Genomic DNA, 21,547 nt, shown 5'->3' on the forward strand with positions numbered 1-21,547 from the left:
GCTCTTACTGGCTCATGAGAACCAGCTGTCAAATTTTTAGGAATGTTGTGAGCTGGTTGTTAAAAACAGTCACTATTGGGCTTCCCTGGTGGCGCAGTGGTTGAGAGTCCACCTGCCGATGCAGGGGACACGGGTTCGTACCCCAGTCCAGGAAGATCCCACATGCCGCGGAGCGGCTGGGCCCGAGAGCCATGGCCGCTGAGCCTGTGCGTCCGGAGCCTGTGCTCCTCAGTGGGAGAGGCCACAACAGTGAGAGGCCTGTGTACCGCAAAAAAAAAAAAAAAAGTCACTATTAAAAATTAAATTATACAATATTACAATTAGATAAACTGTTAACAAACAAAGGTTAAAAACACTCAAAACTTCATTGCTTCTTGATTATTTTACTACAGGTTTCTATTACCTATACCCTTGAAGTTATTTACTTCTATTTTACCTGCGTGGTAGAAATACTATAGAATTGTGCACTCCTGCACGTCTTCCCAACTTCACAGTCAGTGATGCCTCCTCAGGAGCTTGAAACTGGTCTTGGTGGGAGTATTTATAACATGGAAGCTGGAAAATGCCACAGATCAGGTCTAGATTTATTGTTTTATTGATCAACTAGACTTAAGAAAATGATGGAGAAGTGCTATTAATGCAGATTAAACTTAAAATTGTGTCATGTCGTTACCTGTTACATTATAAATAGTCCCCAAATTGAAGAAGTAGTCTTCCAGTATTCAAAGCTGTCGTCCAGTTTCACAAAGAGGTCGTTCACATGTCCTTGAGTAATGAGCGGTGTCCTAACGTATGTTTGTGTTGTTTCATTGTTTTATTCATTAACGTAAACAAAAATACCAACCAACGTTCATGTCAGAACTACATTCATGCCATCAATGACATGAATGGAGTTTTGCTAAATTGCATACTAAACAAGCATTTTTTCGGAGACTATTTTTGTCAAAACATTGTCGAATTGCAATTATGGATTAGCAACCGATACGAGTTTGGCAAAATAAGAGAAAGTATTCTGTGAGAATAAATTTCTACTCAGAATTGACAACAAAACCTGTTATTGTTATTGATAAATCATGTGCTGCATATCCTTTATATGAGTAAAATTTATAATATATGTGTTTACTCACGTATTTTTTTCCTGGAGAGCCAGTTGTTGAACTTTTATCAGAATACTACGGTGCAGACCTAATCCTTATCAAGGTAAGGATTTTATTTTATTTTAACGGGTGCTTTCACAACCAGAAGTTGCACTTCCGTTAAAGCTATGCGTGAAAAAGTTTGCTCACTTGACTCAATTATTCTCAAAGCCTTAACATGTAATCCACCAATCCACCAGCAGGTGTCACTGTGGTGTAGGGTCACAGTCAGAAGGACTCCAGTTTTGAGCTTCCTAGAGAAGTATGGTTGGAGTTGAGCTGCTTCCAATTAAGTTACACACTGAACACCTCCTCAAGTCTTTATAGAAAGACATGTCACACCCAGGTTCTCTGAAAGCAGGCAGCACAGTAACTGAGGCATAATCTGCTGGTTCTGTTTGCTTGCTTGTTTTGCATTTTTAACACTGCTATTACATATATGTTCAGAAAGCCCCAAATACCTTCTGTTTAGCTCTAGAGCTGTATATGGCTTGCTGTTCAAAGTGTGGTTCACGGACCAGCATCCCAAGCATTACCTGGGAGCATGTTAGACATGCAGCGTCTCAGGCCCTGCCCCAGACCTACTGAACAAGAATCTGCATTTTATTAATGTCACCAGGGATCCTAATGCACATTCAAGTGAGTGAGAAGCACTAGTGTAAATGACCCATACGTTGACAGTTACTGTGAAGCTAAGAACAAGGTGGAAACATAACTTTCAGCTTCATTGGTCAGGAAAATAAAGTTAGTGGGCAAGAGAGCAATATTTCCCAAGAGAGATGTCTGATATTTTCCTTCGTGCGTGTTAGATTGCCTATCCTTTTTGTTTCTTTCTAAAAAAGTTTTGGACAGAAGGACCTTTCCGGAGTTTTTTCTGCACAACCTGGCCTCGGCTAACTTCCCCAGTGTTATCTCTCGCCACCTCCCTTCCACACTCTGTATTTCTACCACACTTAATTACTTGCCAATGTGACCTTCTTAAAACTCCCATCTGATACATTTCTCCACGCTTAAGGCAGCTTCCTGTAGCTCTTAGGATAGAGACGAAAATCTCTGCCGTGTTTTACAAGGGTCCTAAGATCCAGCCCTGTCACGCTTTCTGCTCTCCCTCCTCAGCGCCTCTCTCCTCCTTAGACTCACTGTTTAGCCTCAAGTGCTCTCTCTCCCTCTCTCTCTCTCTCTCTCTCTCTATCCTGAGACTTGGTCCATTCTGTTTCCTCTCCCTGGAATGCTCTACCTGCTACCCCAACTCATCTATTGCTTGACTGATACTTTCTTTAAAGAACTTGGGAAGCCTTTTGTAAATCCCTTGGGTGCATGAGTGTCCTTCATCCGATGATCCTCTAATCCTTGCATTTTCATTTCGTAGTGCTTATCATGTGTGTGACGACTGTTTCTTAGATGTATCTTTTCCCTGGTGGACCATCTGTGTATAAAGGATGGGAGTATGTCTGTCTTGTGCATCCAAAGAGTCTACCATGGCCGTCCACACCTTACCTGTCTGGTCCTTGATCTCTCTGCTTTCACCACCTCCTGCCACACTTGCCTCCCCACTTCCCTTGTTCTCCCTGCTGTTCCCCAAACATACCAGTACCTCTTGCCACAGGTCTTGGTCCTTGCTGATCTTCTGTGTGGCCCCTTCCTCATTTTCTTTAGCTTTTTATGTCTTTCCACCCAACCCTAGCAGGATATCTAGAGGCAGACTTCATGGGAGGTGTGGTGATATGCCTTGGTTTAGGTCTTGTAGCACATTTGCCTTTTGTTGGATTGCTTGTTGTCCACAGATAAACAGGAAATAGCTGGTCTGTACTGTACACATTTTATAAAGGTGTGACTCTGAGCAAAATTCCCTTTCCCCATGAACATCCGGTTGCTGAGGTCTGCTTCTCCACAGGCTCAGATGAAGATGATGTAGAAGAGAATGGAGAAGAGGTTGTCGTTGCCTTTGGGGAGTAAAGAGCTGGGGCAAAGGAGACTTGGAAGATGAGGGGACTGAATAATAGTGAGGATTGTTTATTGTTATTTGGTTTATCTATTAAAGTCTGAGAAATGTCTAAGACCTTTTCCTTCCTCATTACTCAGAAGTTTACAAAAATAATATTATTGATGCAGGGAAGAGACTAAAATGAAGCCAAACAATCCAAGTTGGGCTTTTTCTTAGCGTGAAAAAAAAAGCTGTTGTTTTGAGAACAAACGTGTGTCTCCATTCTTTCCTTCATTCAGCTCCCTGCTTAGAGAGCACCCACTCTATGCAACGTCTTGCGTTTTCTTACGCTGACTGCAACACTTACACACACCAAACCTCCAGCCCCTGATGAATTTATCCTTCAAAGCCTTGCAAGTTAAACTGTCTGTTCCTATGGGAAACCTTTCTCTGATTTATTCCCTATGAAGAATTCCTCACTTTTTCCCTACCTTGATGTGTATAGTTTTATTCACATGATTTAGTTTAACACATAGTTAATTCAACAAATATTTGTTAAGTGCCTACCCCGTTCCAGGAAACGTGCCAGGTGCTGGAATGATGAATGTGAAAAAGCATAGTGCCTCCCGCTAAGCATTCACAGCCAGTTTGAGAAGCCCACTCTCTATGGACAAGACAGAACAAAAATCTCAAGCTCAGAAACGTGAAGTATCGTGATGTGTCCAGAAGGCAGCTCCTGGCTTGGTATGACCGGAGTGTAGGGTATAAGGAAGGGATGATGGTGGAGCGTAGTGAGAGATGAAGGATGAGGCAGGCAGTGACAATAATAATATTAATATTAACTACTACTACATTTACTTGCCAGGCACTGAGCAAAGTAGTTCACAATAACACAGAGGTGTTGAGTAACCTGTGTAATACCACACAGCTTGTTGGTGGTAGAGCCAGAGTTTGACCCAGGTATGGTGCAGTATGAGAAGTTGAATTTTGTTATAGGTAAATCATCAGGCCAACAAGCATTGAATGGACCCCATCTATGCATGAAACACTTTTCTAGTTAATATGCATGTCTGTCTTCCCTATGAGTTTGATTTCTCTGAGGGATGGAAATCTTTTTCTGTTTGTCTTTGTCAACCTCATAACTAAGGGAGCGCTTGGAGTGAAGCAACCATTATAAGGAATTATCATTCCTTCTCCCTTTTTCCATCCTTGCCTGGCTTAGAGCAGTGCCCTTCTACCTAAGGATTAGAGTGTCCTCTAATCAATAACCCCAGCATCTTCTCATCTCTTCCCTTTAGAGCTAAGTATTTGCTGGTGAGAAGATTTAGAAGGTAAAAGGGATTGTCATTCTTTTATTTTCCCTTAGGTCATGCTTTTTCTTAAGTGAATCTTTGGACAGAGAGCAGTTAAGATGTTCTTTGAAGAGGAAAGACCCATTTATAAGAAATACCCAAAGTCTAGGTTATGCTGATGGCAGACGAGAAACATATGAAACCTTGCAAGAACACCCCATGATGGACACTCACAATTCTTGGCTGCCCGCATTTACTTTAGAGTGAATGAAAATGACGGGAACTGGCACTTGCTTGTCTGTGGTATTGTTTGTAGCACTTGGGGACTCCTGGTCACATCATGTGATGAGTGGGGCAATCAGCCTAGTGTTACCTTTGCAGTATCAATAAGTTGTGTCATGGAAGTAATGGTCACGGGTCCAGCAGCAGAATGAGAAAAAGGAAAAGTATTAAGGAAAAGGGAACTCCCAACCTTCCAGATCCTACGTAGAGATATCAGCCTCTCTTTTAATAGACCCTGTGAGAATTAGTTTGTTTGGGGTTTTTTTTGCCATCATTATGAAGCTTTTATTAAGGGCCTCCTGGGAAGTAGTGCTCATGGGAAGTTGTTTGATTATTTTTTTTAATAAATATAAAATGCAGAGTTAACAGTGTTGTGTTAGTTTGAGGTGTACAGCAAAGTGATTCAGTTAGGCATATACATGTATCTGTTCTTTTTCAAATTCTTTTCCCATTTAGGTTATTACAGAGTGTTGAGCAGAGTTCCCTGTGCTCTACAGTAGGTCCTTGTTGGTTATATGTTTTAAGTATAGCAGTGTGTACATGTCAGTCCCATATTCCCAATCTATCCCTCCCCCCACCCCTCCCCACTGGTAACCATAAGTTCCTTCTCTGAGTTGTGAGTCTGTGAGAATTAGGTTTTGTCTAAGAAAATTCTACTGTTGCTTTGCTTTCTGAAAACATACTTGAACATAATCAGTTACTATTCTTAGACCCTCTAGATGTTCTATATTTCAACTTTTCCCATAGATAGATATGACGGATCGATAGCAATATGCCTTCCCCATCTTTTCCATTCTGAAATACTTGTGTATCTCTAAAAATGTTCCATGTGATTCTTAGAGGTGGGAAAGGAAAGAATTTGATTGGGAATGATAGGACAGCTGACACAGAACTTTGACATACGGTGCATTGCTGGAAAAGCACAGAATGTAGGCAGGCTATACAGTTCCTGGGTGTTGTGTACACAGCCTAACAGTCTCTGGAAGAGTACAATACATTTTAATATTATGTCCACTAGATTCACTAGGCCTTACATAAATACCTAAATATTAAGGGAAACATCACAGTTATCTTAGGTAATGCATTCATGAGGGAGTTTAAGAATATAAATTGAAAAATGTATAGGGGTTTGTGCTGATGTATAGATGTCTGCCCAGCACTTTTCCTCAGTGGAATACCCTCTGCCTTGCTCCCCATGTCTCATGGGTGCCCCTCTGCTATTCACTGGGTGCTCTTTTCCCTTCACAGAGTTGGGTGTGGGCACACGGTACACAGTGCCCAGCTAGTGCTCCACGTTGCCCTGGCTGAGCTGATTAGTTCATGGTGAGGCAAAGGACGCACCAGTGAACAAAGTGTTTGGCTTCTATTTCTCTGCCAAGGATGGCTTTGGACTTGGGCAGATTTAGATGAGGCCTTTCCCAGTGCATGAAGATGAACAAGACAGACAGGTGCCTCTGCTGGGGGCTGTTGACTCCTGCACTGATGCCTCCGAAGGGTCTGTTCCCAGAGACCGCCCTCCCTCGCAGACTGTCCCGAGTGTCCCTATGGATCCACCCACATGTGGAGGACTCTGGCCACAGCTGCAGGCTTCGCTTTTCACCTTTCTTCCTCTCCACCCCTATCTGAGACTTCTTAATAAGTCAGCTGCTTTCTCGTGTTTGTAGACAAAGCAGGGGAAAAACCTCCCTGGGTAATATCTCAGATTCCAATCACTCCACGCTTTCCTAGATGGAGCTAAGTGTGGACACAACTGGGGCTTAGAGGGAATTCTTATAGCCACTCCAAATCCCAGGGAGTTCATCAGATGGCACTGGAGGACTTGCGCCTTCTTGGGAAGCCTGCCCTGGAATTTCTATTTCTCCGGGAAACCTTTAAGCTGTCTTGAATGAGTTTATCCAATTTGGAGCTCCTTGAGACTTTAACAAAACCACTACTCTTCCCGGAAAAGAAGAAAAGGGTCCATGAGAAAAATTATTTAGACTTCTGGCTGCCGCCTTCAGCGGGCAGTTAAGATTGCCCTATTGAGTGGCCTCTGCTTATTAATAGAAGGAGTGAAGAAAGAAAAATGGAGTTAATGTTGCAATGAAGACATGACAGAGCCTCTGGTTTCCAGGATTGGCCTGAAATGAATTAAAGCCAGCTTATACCAACAAATCTGTCACGCTGCCCTGCAAACAAGAATCCTAGGCTGGGCCAACAGGAATTAGTCACGGTACACACTGGCAAACCTTACCAGACCAGGGAATGAAAAATGTGCCTCATCTGCAAAAATTACCTTTTGGAATTTGTACAGTGTTTTCCATTACCCACTTTCTTTTCTCCAAAGGCCAGTCATCAAATCTGCTTGGCTGGCTTCTGCTTCTGCTATACCATTAAGTGTAGAAATTTGTATGTGAAATGCAATCCCAACTAGCTGTGTGCCTTTGGATAAGCGACCTCATCTTTTGGGACCTGAGTTTCGCCTTCTGAAAAATAAGGAGGTTGGCATCTCATGATCCTGGTACTTTAACTTTTTTGGAGATTAGAAAATAAAGTATCGGACATTTATTGCCCACCTGTGAAGTGCTCATTTGGTGAAACAAAATGTTGACGATAAAGTCTTTTCAAGAGTTTCCAGCGTCTCCGGGGAGATGTGCATTTAGATAATGTGTTATAAAAAAATAGTGATAAGGCCAACAGGACTGTATGTACTTAGAAGCCATTTAACAGTGTGTCAAAATGGGTTTTTTTAATAAAGCTTTTTTAAAATTTTTAATTTTATTTATTTGTTTTTTGGCTGCGTTGGGTCTTCGTTGCTGGGTGCAGGCTTTTTATTGTTGTGGCGAGTGGGGGCTACTCTTTGTTGCAGTGCGCGGGCTTCTCACTGCAGTGGCTTCTCTTGTTGCGGAGCACGGGCTCTAGGCACGTGGGCTCAGTAGTTGTGGCTCACGGGCTCAGTAGTTGTGGCTCACAGGCTCAGTAGCTGTGGCTCCTGGGCTCTAGAGTGCAGGCTCAGTAGTTGTGGCTCGTGGGCTCTAGAGCACAGGCTCAGTAGTTGTGACGCATGGGCTTAGCTGCTCCACGGCATGTGGGATCTTCCCGGACCAGGGCTCGAACCCGTGTCCCCTGCATTGGCAGGCGGATTCTTAACCACTGCGCCACCAGGGAAGCCCTCAAAATGGGTTTTTCTCTGCCCCAGAATTGTAGCTGGAGAAAGATCCCACGTATTCCACATTCCAAAGACACCCCTGAGCACACAAGCCAGTGCTGCCTCCTTAGGGCTCATTGGGAGGGACCAGAGTCGTGCTGGCCCCAGCCCCACCATCCGCTGTCAGGCGAGCGTGTTGGGAGGGCAGGGGCGTCTTACAGCACAGTGCCCCAGGTGAGAGACCATTGCCTCCCATTCCTAAAGCCAAACAAGAGGGCTTCTAATAGAATTTTTCTTAAAGACTGGAGGGAACTTCAGTCTGTGGAGATTGGCAGCTTGCTCCTTGACTAGCCGCGTGCTGAGCTGTCGGCCTCCCAGGGGCACTCTGATGCTCCCGTGCGCTGTGAATGCTTTCAGGGTTATTGGTGGAGCATGCTGGAATTCTAGGGCAGAGCTTACATTGTCCTTTTGGGTCTCAGAATCTCACAAGTTCCCTGAAGTTTGGGGACATCCTTGGACCAACGGAGTTCAGATCTAGAGATTTCTGAGGATGAAGGACCCATTGCAGGAGGCCAGGCTAGCAGGCTTGATGGGTTGTAATATAAGGTGTTTGGGGAGAAGATGGGACAGCTTGCACCTCATTCAAGTTCTTCATCGGCCTTAGAGGGTGTCGGAGAGGACTCCAGCAGTCCTGGCCACTCTCTGTGAAGAATACCAGGTTTAACCAAGAAGTAGCAGTGAGCCTGCCTAGTGAGCACAAGAGATGGTGGCACCCTTCTGGGAGAGGCCCTCAGTTGTGGAAGGTGCTCGGTTAAAGCTAATCTTTTTCTAAGAACATCATCACCCCACCTACTTGGCAGCCACCAGCCGCGGGTGGAACTAGACTGTATCAAAGTGAGTTTGGGGAGAGCCCCTTACCACGCAAGGAGATTCTGGTCCACCATGCCTCTTTTCAACACTTGAGGGACGTTAGGCTAGGAAAGGAGAAGGAGGAAGGGTCTAAACCAGATCACGAGACCTTCTGGTATCTCACAGGTACTGGAAATTAACGGAGTCTGCTCCACATTGTTAAGGGAGCTACTGCCCAGTGAGGAAGAGGGAATCCACATAGCCCAATTGCAGGTAGTTCCTGTTCCATATTTATACACCAGTAAGCCGAGAAAATTTGAACATTAAGTTAAAGTATCATGGTGGCGAGACTAACTCTGCTTGGGGACACTCAAGGACTCAGTTGAGTAGAGGAGACAGGCTCCATTAACATTAGGGCAAATCGTAATTGATAAGTGATAGAGGTATGAATAAAATGCTGGGGGGGGATGGAGGCAGACTAAATGGATTCTGATTGGAGGTGGACGGTTGCTCTGAAGATGTGACATCTGAGCTGGAAATGAGAAATTTGAAAGAAGGAACAAAGGGTGGGCTCTCAACGGTACAAGGATCAGAATCAAAAAGGCACAGAGAGCAGAGTGTAAATAATCTGCTACGATTGGAACAGGGGAAGGGAGGACATGCTCCCCACAGACACTTTCAGGATGCAACAATTACTATCTATGGAATACTCTCAAGTGTCCAGCCAAAACACACCTCCTAAATTCAAGACTGAAATTTCCAAAACCCTACTGTACATCTCTCTGATGATCAAATGAGCACCTCACATGTGACACACATGAAACCAAATTTGGAAAAAAGCCCACCCTTTTTTTCCTTCTTTCAAATTTCTCATTTCCAGCTCAGATGTCACATCTTCAGAGCAGCCATCCACCTCCAATTAGAATCCATCTAGTCTGCCTCTACCCCCTGCCAACATTTTATTCATACCTCTATCACTTACCAGTTATGATTTGTCCTGAAGTTAATGGAGGGAGGAAAAACCAGGATAGAATTCAAGGCTGTTCCAACTTGGCTTAACTCGCTTTTCCAGCTCTAAGGATTGTGGACTTTATATGTATTGACAATAAAACGCCATTGGAGTATTTGAGAACACAGTTTAGAACATTTTAAAGATATTACTCTGGCAAACGAGAGCCAGAGGAAGAAGACAGTAGAGAACAGATGGGCACTGAGCAGGATTTTGCAACGGTTCAGTTGAGAAGTAACGAGTGTCTGAGTCAGAGCATGACAATGAGAATGAAGATGAGGCAGCGGCTCTGAGAGTTAGTGAGAGTCACTGGATGGTGGTAGGAGCTGAAAAGGAGTCCAGCAGGGCTTCTAGCTTCGTCTAATAAGTAGGTGATAAAGGCTATGAACCACGGGAAGGGGAACAGATTTGCCAGAGAAGAAGGAGGGAGGGAAAAAAAAATAATGACCAACATTTATTAAGCCCCTGCTGTGTACCATCACTTTTCTGTGTGGTTTACACATATTAATTCATCTTATCCTCATCACAACTTTATGAATAGATACTGTTATCATCTCCATCTTACAGATGAGGTTAGATAACAAATTTGGTATCATGTGTGTCGAATTTTTTTTTTTTTAGGTGCTCAGTTGATCATCAGATAGATGTACAATAGGGTTTTGGAAATTTCAGTCTTGAATTTAGGAGGTGTGTTTTGGCTGGACCCTTGAGAGTATTCTATAGATAGTAATCGTTGCATCCTGAAAGTGTCTGGGGGGAGCATGTCCTATTATAAGACTGAGAGAGACCCTGGGAAACTAGGAACTCTGCCATTGAAAGAACAGGGAAGAGAGGAGTGTGGCAGGGACAGCTAGCTCTCACCAAAATCCACGTCCTCTTCTTCCTGGGCACGTTACCCAGCCTCCCTTGCAGCTTGGTGTGGCGGATTTCTAGCCAGAAGAATGTGTGAGCAGAAGTGATGTGGCCATACTCCATGCAACCCTTTCATGTGGGCTTTTCCATGTCCCTTTCCCTTCCAGCTGACTGGGATGGAGACCTCCAGGGAGACCATCATATGTAGTTGATGTATCCTCCATCAGTCTGGGTCTCTAAGTGATGCGTAAAGCAAAGCATTCCACATCCTCACCACCAACCACGATGACTTGAAACTGCACTGGGCTGTTAGGTGAGCAAAAAATACATTGTCTATTGTTCTTGAATCATTATGTATTTCTGAGTCTACTTTACAGTAGTTACCTACCCCGACCAAAGGAAAGAGACCTGCAAAAGGCATTAAGAAAATTAAAGAGGGAAGAGAATTTATCTCTGTAGTTGCATCTTATGCAGAATTCATATTTCCTTCACAAGGGAGAATTTGCTTAGGTTTGATGTGCGAAATCAGTCAGTCAAGTGACTTCCCTTATTATAAAATTTCTCACACAACAGGTGAAGACCTAAATCCAGGGGTGACATTTTTTAAAAACTGTTTTCTCAAAACCCCTCCCCAAACTTCTGATTGCATCTGCTGCCACTGTTGAAGTAGGAGCAAGTCTAGGGTGAAACTCACTTCACACGCAGCAGGAACAAGCTTATTGCTTCCTTTCAACCATTTGACTTGTACATGCTCTGCTCTTTGCATGTACAATCTGTCAGGGTACCCTTTCTTTGCAAGCACAGCACAAAGTTAAGGTCAATCAGTGCATAATTGTAGGAACATTGCTGTGTTGAAAGAAGACTTCCTTACCCTCTGTAAGTGCTACCTGATATTGACTGAGGCATCGTAAGGAGAAAAATGCTTAATGCATCCTGCATATTTTGTGGTGCAATGTATTGTGATTACCGTGGAGGATGTATTAGAACTTTGGTTGAAAATGAAGCACCTTTCCAACAGCATTTTGCACAGGAATGTTGTAATGAGTTTTGCAGACACAAAACATACTGTCCAAATCATCAGGACACATTTCAGACATTTTCTAGGACCAGCTGCTAAGTCATGATTCAGACACAGGCTTTCCTGCAAATTCCAGCTCAAGCCACCTGCAACTTTGAACCGTGTGTGTGTGCGTGTGTGTGCCCTCACACGCGAGGACATGTGTATGTGGCGTGTGTGTGCAAGAGACCTACAGAGGCTGGACAGAGACCTCACCCACTTGTAAAATTGGCATCCTCCGTATTAAGATAAACTTGGGTGGCAAAATGCTTAACTGTCATTTGAAGAGAACAAAGTCCCACATAACAGGAAAGCCTACCTTGGAAATAAGATCTAATTCGCACTGAGCACCAAAGGAAGAAAGAAGGAACTGAATGTGCCTTCCCTCCTCAATCATATCCGAGAGACATGCAGTCTCATAAATTTCACATCAACTTAGTTTGGCCTCTAAACCAAATCTGCCGTAATGCTATTTGTAGATATAGATTGCTGTCTTTTTCATTACCGTTATCAAATGATGCATTTGCGGCTCAGCTCCGAGCTCCTTGACCCATTAAGTGGATTAGATTGCCTGTTGCCTTTGTCCTTTTGGCTTTTGCTTTACCCTCAAATATTCTACCCTTCTATTTTACGTATATAAGATACATGCCTGATTATGTATGGCGTGCACATACATACGCCTGCAACTCCAATTAGCCCAGTAACCCCAGCCCTTCTGTTTTTTAAGAGCACTGTGTTCAAATCTCTTAGCAGAGTCATCAGTCCTTCTCTGTAGCACAGCAGCAGCTGGAACCCTCTGAGGAATGGCATGTCACAAGCCCACCTCAGGGCTCCTTGTCGAGCTACGCTCAGCAAATTGGAGATCATGCTCCCTATAAAGCTCCTGGCTGGTGCATCATGGCAGACTCATTTTCTAGAGCAGCTTACACCCCGACCCTGCATCTTTCTTGTGCATGACAATCACCACTACAGCCCACAGGAGCTGCAGCAGAAAAAAAAATACTAGTTCAGGACAGGTTTTGATGGTGCTATTAACGTGAAAACAGATGCTCTTGTATGGCTGAAGAAAAGTTAAGGGGAAACAAGCGAAGAGAGACACAAAGACCGAGGATTCAGTCCTGACTCTTGAAGCCGAAGGATAACTCCAGTAGGCTTCCATGATTAGCTAAACATTTGCTGAGGGTCCACCATGCACGATGGACTATGTTAGGTAGTGGGGAGGAGCAGTGGTGAACATGACCGGTGTTCTCAGCAGCAGCTAGGCAAGGGGGTGTAGAGTTGAACAAGTAATCTTTGTAAAGAGTGCTAGCAATTGCTATGATATATGCCCTTAGTATGAGAACAAGTAACCTTTGTAAAGAGTACTAGCAATTGCTATGATATGTGCACTTAGCATGTGAACATTCAGAAGGGGCTTCTAACATATTCTTGGGGAATCAAGGAAGACTGCCTGGAGGAAGTGCCATTTGGGCTGAGGTGTGGCAGAGTGGTAGAAGAGCTATTTCCCTAGGAGAGCTCTGAGTTCTTGGTAGATAATAAGGAATACTCAGTAGGTTGTCTTCAATGTGGCCACCATTAGCTTTTTTTCTTGTGCACAGGTATGCCATTTCCCCATTGAGAAGTGGAGTCTATTTCTTCTCCCTGACTTTGGGCCGGTATTAGTGACTTGGTTTGACAATATAATGCAGCAGAAGTGATGTTCTGGGTCAATATCTTTGGGGAAATCCAGTGACCAAGTAAGAAGTCCAGCTATCCTGAGACCACCCTGCTATGACAAACCAAAGTCATGTGAAGATATCTTAGAGGTTGAGTGAGATGCCAATGTAGCCAATATAGAGGTGTGATATGGGCATAACATGACATCTATGAGACCGTTTCTCCAAGAACTGTGACCCCCAATCCTATTTAAGTATCCTTTTATTTAAAGCTTCCCAACAGAAGTTTGTTAAATCATGGCTGAGACTCCAGTGTTTCCCCACCAGACCTTTCTGTCTTACATGCCCATATTTCATAGTTTCACCTGCTCTCAGAGTGACATCTGAGGAGGGTGTGAGAACACAGTCCCCCCTCACCTTCAGACGTCCTCTCTCTGACCATCGCTGTTCTCTCAACTTCTCATTCCAGTTCCCTGGCACTGAGGGGAGGAGTGTGGGAGTTACTCGCCCAAAGAACCACTGTGCAAGTGCTGCAGGTTTGCTCTGATGTTTAATCACCCGTGGAAACCATTTGTTTAAGCAATTAAGAATTTGGGCATAGGGCATTTCTAGGGATTAATGACCAGGTGGTAAAACCTGACTGCTTACAGCCTTGACAAAGACTGTTTTTCTCAGCAGGAAATGACCTGCTTCAAGGTGACTGATGATATTTACTTGGAAAATTAGATAAACAAGGGCACAGATTCATTTTGAGGGATTCAAGGATGACAGTACAGTGAAAGCATTTCTTGGGCAAGACTAGCTTCCGGGTTAGCTCGTTGAAGCATTTTGCCCTTGGTTTTACACACAGAGAAGCGCTCCGTAAACATTCTTTTAAGTGTATCATAAAGGGCTAAAGTCAAGAAATGAGCAAAATATCTGTATCTCTGTTGTTGAGATATTTAAAGTTCAGCAGGAATATGAAATTGTGTGATGCAGTGGAAAGTATAGTAGATCAAAAGTTGAGGTTGGGGGGGCGGGGCTTCCCTGGTGGCGCAGTGGTTGAGAGTCCACCTGCCGATGCAGGGGACACGGGTTCGTGTCCCGGTCCGGGAAGATCCCACATGCCGAGGAGCGGCTGGGCCTGTGAGCCATGGCCGCTGAGCCTGCTCATCCAGAGCCTGTGCTGCGCAACGAGAGAGGCCACAACAGTGAGAGGCCCGTGTACCGCAAAAAAAATAATAATAATAAGTTGAGACCAGGGCACTAGACCAGATGTGTCATTTCTTACCTTTGTGACCATGGACAAGCCACTTCACTTCTAAGTTTATTCGTGTGTAAAATGAGACGTGGAAGAAGTGATCCCAAAGGCAATCCCAGCTCTGTCATTTTGCAAGTATAACTTCAGACTATTATCATCAAGTCATCTAGAGAAAATCTGATGCAGTCAGAACTATGATGTTGTACTGGTGTAATGCTATTCTTTTTCTGAGGCAGTCAAAGAATTCTGCACACTCCAGTCGCATGGGCTACTTGGCAACCTGTTTTCATGACTGAGTGAGTTGCCCATGAGATACCACGCTTCCCACTCTTGCCAGCCCTGTCTCAGTGCCTGATGTGCCCGCCCTCTTGCTGCTCTTCCTGGTCTTGTCCATAGAAAGCCCTTCCTACGAACAAATCAGAAAGGATAACCAATAAGCTCACAGTTATTGGGAAGGGTTTGTTTCATGGATGCCAGATGTGGAAGAAGGGTCTGAATAACGGATGGGCTATTGGCAAAGAAGCCTTCGGGAAGTTCACAGGGGCTGGAAGGGAAAGATAGGGCACTGGGGCCTTTGTGCCTAGTTACAGTGATACCTGGATGGCCAGGACAAAAGAAAGGGCCCTTGTTAGAAAAGGCAAGTCAGGAGTTAGGGTCTCTTTGTGGGATTAATTTCTCTTCCTCAAAGAACAAGCTTCTGCAACCAAGGATGCGCGTTCTGTGCATTTGTGCATTTGAAGCTGTAAATTCCACAGGCATTGTATGGGGCACTGTGACCACTTGAATCACCGGGATCCACCCCCTCACCTCTGTACAGGAGGTGTGATTATCGCCATTTGGCAGATGAGAAAGTTGAGGCTTACCTAGGATAACTAATGTTCCCAAGGTCATGCAATTGAGGTCAGATACTATTATTTTGTCTGTCTGATTCCAGGACCTGTTATATCATGCTGTTTCTCCCCTCCCAGATAAAACACAGAGCAGGTAATCTGCTTCCAAATAATTGGGAGTGAACTATGAATTTATGTATTTAATGTTAACTCCAAATGGACGCTAACCCTTACACTATGTGCCCCAGCGCTTTCCACATGTGACCTCATTTAATGCTTACAATGTACCTTGGACACAGCTACTATTATTATCTTTTTTTTTTTACATCTTTATTGGAGTATAATTGCTTTACAATGGTGTGTTAGTTGCTGCTTTATAACAAAGTGAATCAGTTATACATATACATATGTTCCCATATCTCTTCCCTCTTGTGTCTCCCTCCCTCCCACCCTCCCTATCCCACCCCTCTAGGTGGTCACAAAGCACCGAGCTGATCTCCCTGTGCTATGCGGCTGCTTCCCACTAGCTATCTATTTTACGTTTGGTAGTGTATATATGTCCATGCCACTCTCTCGCTTTGTCACAGCTTACCCTTCCCCCTCCCCATATCCTCAAGTCCATTCTTTAGTCACAGCTACTATTATTAAGTCCATTTTTCAGATGGGAAAGAGTCACAGAACAGTTGAGTGGCTTATCCAAGATTCTACAGCCAGTAATTGGATTTCAACCCTCATGACATTGATAATCAACTGTATCTTAGTGCCTCTTTTGAAGATTTTTCTCTGTTGATTTTGGAACGTAAAGAGTGAAAAAGAGGGCTTCCCTGGTGGCGCAGTGGTTGAGAGTCCGCCTGCCGATGCAGGGGACACGGGTTCGTGTCCCGGTCCGGGAAGATCCCACATGCCGCGGAGCGGCTAGGCCCATGAGCCATGGCCGCTGAGCCTGCGCGTCCGGAGCCTGTGCTCCGCAACGGGAGAGGCCACAACAGTGAGAGGCCCGCGTACCGCAAAAAAAAAAAAAAAAAGAGTGAAAAAGCACACCAGTAAAACCAATAAAAGATTGGATGTGAAAAAGGTTTCGCCTCCACACCACATGGCTTAATCTTCACAAGGGGGAGCATGGCAGTGAGAAGGGAACATGGCAGTGAGAAGGGAACATGGCAGTGAGAAGGGAGCATGGCAGTGAGAAGGGAACATGGCAGTGAGAAGGGAGCATGGCAGTGAGAAGGGAACATGGCAGTGAGAAGGGAGCATGGCAGTGAGCAGGGAACATGGCAGTGAGAAGGGAGCATGGCAGTGAGAAGGGAGCATGGCAGTGAGAAGGGAACATGGCAGTGAGAAGGGAGCATGGCAGTGAGAAGGGAACATGGCAGTGAGAAGGGAACATGGCAGTGAGAAGGGAGCATGGCAGTGAGAAGGGAGCATGGCAGTGAGAAGGGAGCACGGATTGTCTTTGTGGTCCCAGCTGGAGAGGCTGCAGGGCAGGCACACAGCCCATATTCTCACGCGGACACAGTGGGATTCAGCTCTGGCAAGGGAGGCAAAGGACAGAAACATAAGCCGCCATCAATTGATGTCTTTTTAAACATTAGAGGGGGGAAATAGGCAGATGATAACTCAGCACTTTAAAGCTTTGCAGATTGTGATGGTGTTAATCAAATCTCTAGGATAAGATAGGCAGAGTTAGATGAGCAGAAGAGGATACCTAGAGGTCATGACATGCTGTGTGTTCTGACTGCCACAGCTACTGCCCTAACTAGCTGAATTTTTCCCAAAGCCAATAAATCGAGAGGGAGGAGACTCCACAGAGTGGAGTGCGGCTGAAGAGTTAGAAGACATAATTTCTAAGCACAGTCTTACTGATTCTAGGTTCTGTATGAATCAACTGTGCAATATGGTTATTTATTTATTTCTTTTTAACATCTTTATTGGAGTATAATTGCTTTACAATGGTGTGTTAGTTTCTGCTTTATAACAAAGTGAATCAGCTATACATATACATAGGTTCCCATATCTCTTCCCTCTTGCGTCTCCCTCCCAAAGAAGTGGGCACAGTTGTGTTTGCACCATCAGATATAAAGTACACAGATAAAGAATAAAAATAAAGAATGTCAGAGGTGATGGTCCCGTTTTATTCTGGGTTGGTCAGAGCCCACCCAGAATAGGGTATCAGTTCTAGGCACCAGATTCACAGAGAGTACAGCTGGGGCAGAGCCACCAGAATACTCACACCTATTAGCCCCCAAAAGAAGGGAGGAGTATGACTGGGGAGGGGCTAAGGTTGGAAAAGAAGCTTTCCCGAAGAGGTGACAGAAAAGGTATGGATCTCGGGCACTGGCGGGATGACACTTTCCTAGAAAATCAGAAGGAAAAACCTACTGCCATTCAGAGCAACACACAAAGTGTGTACAATCAAGTACTCTTGGTAGTTACATTTTGCTCTTATAACCAGAAGTTGGTTTTCCCTGACTACGCTTTTAAAATTGCACTCCCTGGGCTTCCCTGGTGGCGCAGTGGTTGAGAGTCCACCTGCCGATGCAGGCAGGGGACACGGGTTCGTGCCCCGGTCCGGGAAGATCCCACATGCCGCGGAGTGGCTGGGCCCGTGAGCCATGACCACTGAGCCTGCGCGTCCGGAGCCTGTGCTCCGCAACGGGAGAGGCCACGACAGTGAGAGGCCCGCGTACTGAAAAAAAAAAAAAATTGCACTCCCACCTGACCCCTTTCTCCATCCCATCTCCCTAATTAAATCTCCTCAATAGTCTTTATCAACACCGGGCATGCTTTATTCCTTTATTTATTTATGATCTTCACCTATTAGAAATTACACTCACAAGGGTGTTCATTGTGCCCTTTCCTCCCACTGTATTCCCAGAGCCTAGAATTGTACCTGACACAGAGTAGGTTCTCAGTAGATATTAATTAACAGCAGATGTTAATGGATGAATGAATGAATGAATGAATGAATGAATGAATGAAGAGACACCAGCAGCAGCAATAGTGGGATATGGAGGAGGGTGTTCACTGCCTGGATGCTAGAAGCACAGACGACTCTGACCATGGGAGAGTGTGAATGTCTCATCAGGTGGAGGTTGTATCAGATGATCATCTCTAGACCAGTAATTTTATGAAACTTCAGGGAGATGAAGAGAAAGGATAGAAATCGCTTTCTGAGGATTTGATGTAAGGTATGGCTCTGAGCTGTTGCCGCAAACTGAACAAAATGAAGTCTAAGATGAAACATAAAGGTTTTCTGTTGCGGAGGAGCTAACAATCAGGGTGGAAAAGGAGCTGTCACAAGCTTTCTTAGTTTGGGTGGTCTTTGGCACCAGGAGAGATTTTTGAAAAACTTTATTGGAATAGAAAAACCCATGAAGCCGTTAGTAGAACTAATGTGTCACAGCTGAAGGTCAACGGTACAGAAAGGCAGGTGACGTGACCAGGATGAGGCTGGTGGCCTTTCTCAGTACTCTAGGGGAAAATCCTTTCTCTTCCTAGCTTCTAGTAGTTGCCGGCAATCCTTGGCGTTCCTTGGCTTGTAGACGGATCACTCAAGTCTCTGCCTCTGTTGTCACATGGCATTCTCCTTGTTTGTCTTCTGTCTGTGTTAAAACTTCCCACTTCTAACAAGGACGCCAGATATTGGATCAGGGCCCCACCTAATCCACATGCCCTACTGTTTACCTGATTATATCTGCAAAGGCCTCACTTCCAAACCAAGTCACATTCACAGGTTCTGGGAGTTAGGACATGAACAGGTTTTTTGGGGGAGAAACAATTATATTCACTACAAGAACATATCAGAAACACCCGACTGGGCATCTGAGCCCTGGAATCGATCAGTTTCTCTTGGAAGGTCAGACCCTGCCTCCCACCCGGACTTTTGGGGATTGTGTGTGTAGCAGGAATAGGGACCCTCCTGTTATCTCCCTTCCATGTTCAAAAATTGCAGGAGAGTCCACCCTCCCAAACTTTGACGTTGTAGGAAAAGTAAAACATAAAAGAAAACAAAAACAATTTCATTTCAAAGTCTTTGCTTGGGTCTTTGCATAGCCAAGGTAAGGCTCTCAAGGGGCAGATTTCTCTGTAATGAGATTGTAGTTAATATTATGGTTGCTTCCCCTTAGATGAGAAACCGATGATGTTTCCCTCTCCCTTGCCAGCGATTGGCTCAAGCCAATCTGGACCGATATGATTTATTTATTATTCATTCATACAACAAATACCTACTTGGTTTCTATTACTTGCCAGGTACCTCGAAAATGTGGCTAAAAATGCTCTGTGCATAAGATTGTGACCTCTGTGAATTATTGACTTTTAAAGATCAAAGTCACAAAGATGTCTAAAAGATCATGGAGGAAAATGGAAGTTTGTCCAGAAAATGAGAATTTGCAGATAACTTTCACTTGGCACACAGGTCTTCACGGTTACTCTGATGGCGCTGAGGCTATATATAATAGCATATAAGGCAAGGAAGAGAATAGGCTTGTTTGAGGTTTCTGCAAAGAAAAGCCAGGGTCCCTCTCCCACCGGATGTGAACAAGGATCTGTTGCTGTCACAGATGCTAATTATGAGGGAAGCAGCCCTAAGATAAAGCTGATGCTTTGTTCAGCAGAGCAGGGGAAGGGAAAGAGCTTGAGTCTCTGATGATATGGTTGAGTAACTGAACCGACCAAACCTTCTATCAGGGCATTCTGTATTATGAAAAAAATGAGTTCTAAAAATAAATGTTGCGTTGGGTTTGGGCTGAGTTTCCACTTCTTGCATGCTAAAGCATCTCATACAGGCATCATCTCTTTTGCTTTTCTTAAGTTCTGCACAGCCTGAGAGCCACAGAATAGAGCGTTGTGGCCCTGCTCTGCTTAAAAATGTTCTGTTTTTACTGTGGGTTGTCGTAGGAGATTTTAATTGTGTTTTGAAACAGGAGACATTTGGTGAAAGGAGAGCACATCGGTGGACAGGAAAGCAAGGCTAGGAACTAAGTTGTGTTTTCAAGGGGACCACAGCTCACACGCTTGTCTTTGGGGAGCTTTTTCTGTAGAGCACACAGTTTAAAACCTCCCCCTTCTCTTCTTTTTTTTTTTTTTTTTTTTTTTCGGTACGCGGGCCACTCACTGTTGTGGCCTCTCCCGTTGCGGAGCACAGGCTCCGGACGCGCAGGCTCAGTGGCCATGGCTCACGGGCCCAGCTGCTCCGCGGCATGTGGGATCTTCCCGGACCGGGGCACGAACCCACGTCCCCTGCATCGGCAGGCGGACTCTCAACCACTGCGCCACCAGGGAAGCCCCCCCACCCTTCTCTTATAGTAAACCTTTTCAGTTACCTTCAAACTCAGTAAAGTCTCAACAGCCTTGATTATTGTAACGAAGAAAGAAATGACGGGGGTTGGGGGGAGGCTGCTTTTATTTATGTATTTGTTTATTCTTTTTCAAATCTTTATTCTTTGTGTTTCCTCCAGTGTTTTCTTGCTTTTTATTCTTGCTTCAGATTTTGTTGTTTTTCTTCCAGATTTCATCCTATGTCTTCTTTTACCAAAATGCTCTCTTAAAACATTTGGCTATTCCATTAGTTTGCTAGGACTGCAGTAACAAAGTACCATAAACTGGGTGGCTTAAATAACAAAAATTTATTGTTCCACAGTTCTGGAGGCTAGAAGCTTAAGATCAAGATGTTGCAGGGTTGATTTCCTCATGGAACAGGAGAATCTGTCCCATGACTCTCTCCCTGCTCCTGCAAGCTTTGCTGGAAATCTTTGTTGTTCTTTGGCTTGTAATACGTCACCCTAATCTCTGCCTTCATCTTCACGTGGTGCTCTCCCTGGGTGCACGTCTGTCCAAATTTCCTCTTTTTGTAAGGACATCAATTACATTGGATTTGGGTTCAGCCTAATGACCTCATCTTTACTTGGTCATCTGCAGAGACCCTATTTCCAAATACAGGCACATTCACAGGTTCTGGGGGTTAGATATCAATCTCTTTTCGGGGGGGACACAATTCAACCCATAACAGGTATCTTGTGATTGGCCACATGACCAGTCTTCTACGGGGACCCAAACAATGCTGCAGATTGTGATTTTTTTTCTCTACATGTTAGCAATACATCAGGGATCTATTAGGGGCCACCAAACTCTAGAATTCTATGGCTCTATTTGTCAGAAATAGAACTCAGTTCAAGTCATGAACCCAGTCAACAGATCCACATGAAAGCAGTGTTTCTTAAGTGGTCACAGAATTATAGTTTTGGAATAAAACCCTCCCATCCCTTCCTATTTTTAATCCACTCAGGCATAGAA

The 21,547-nt window shown here is 44.5% G+C and overlaps 1 protein-coding gene across 7 annotated transcripts in view; it reads left to right on the forward strand.

The window, feature by feature from the left end:
- Positions 1–21,547, forward strand: part of FUT10 (fucosyltransferase 10) — a 259,867-nt gene that overhangs the window by 88,491 nt on the left and 149,829 nt on the right. For all 7 annotated transcript variants that reach the window (XM_082608594.1, XM_082608595.1, XM_082608592.1 and 4 more), the window contains one exon: positions 10,639–10,784. In XM_082608594.1, the coding sequence (XP_082464720.1) occupies positions 10,639–10,642 (4 nt within the window). In that variant the 3' untranslated portion in view covers positions 10,643–10,784. The remainder of the gene's footprint in view (positions 1–10,638; positions 10,785–21,547) is intronic.

The sequence above is a fragment of the Mesoplodon mirus genome (assembly GCF_964341445.2).
Source record: "Mesoplodon mirus genome assembly, chromosome: 20".
Lineage (NCBI taxonomy): Eukaryota > Metazoa > Chordata > Mammalia > Artiodactyla > Ziphiidae > Mesoplodon > Mesoplodon mirus.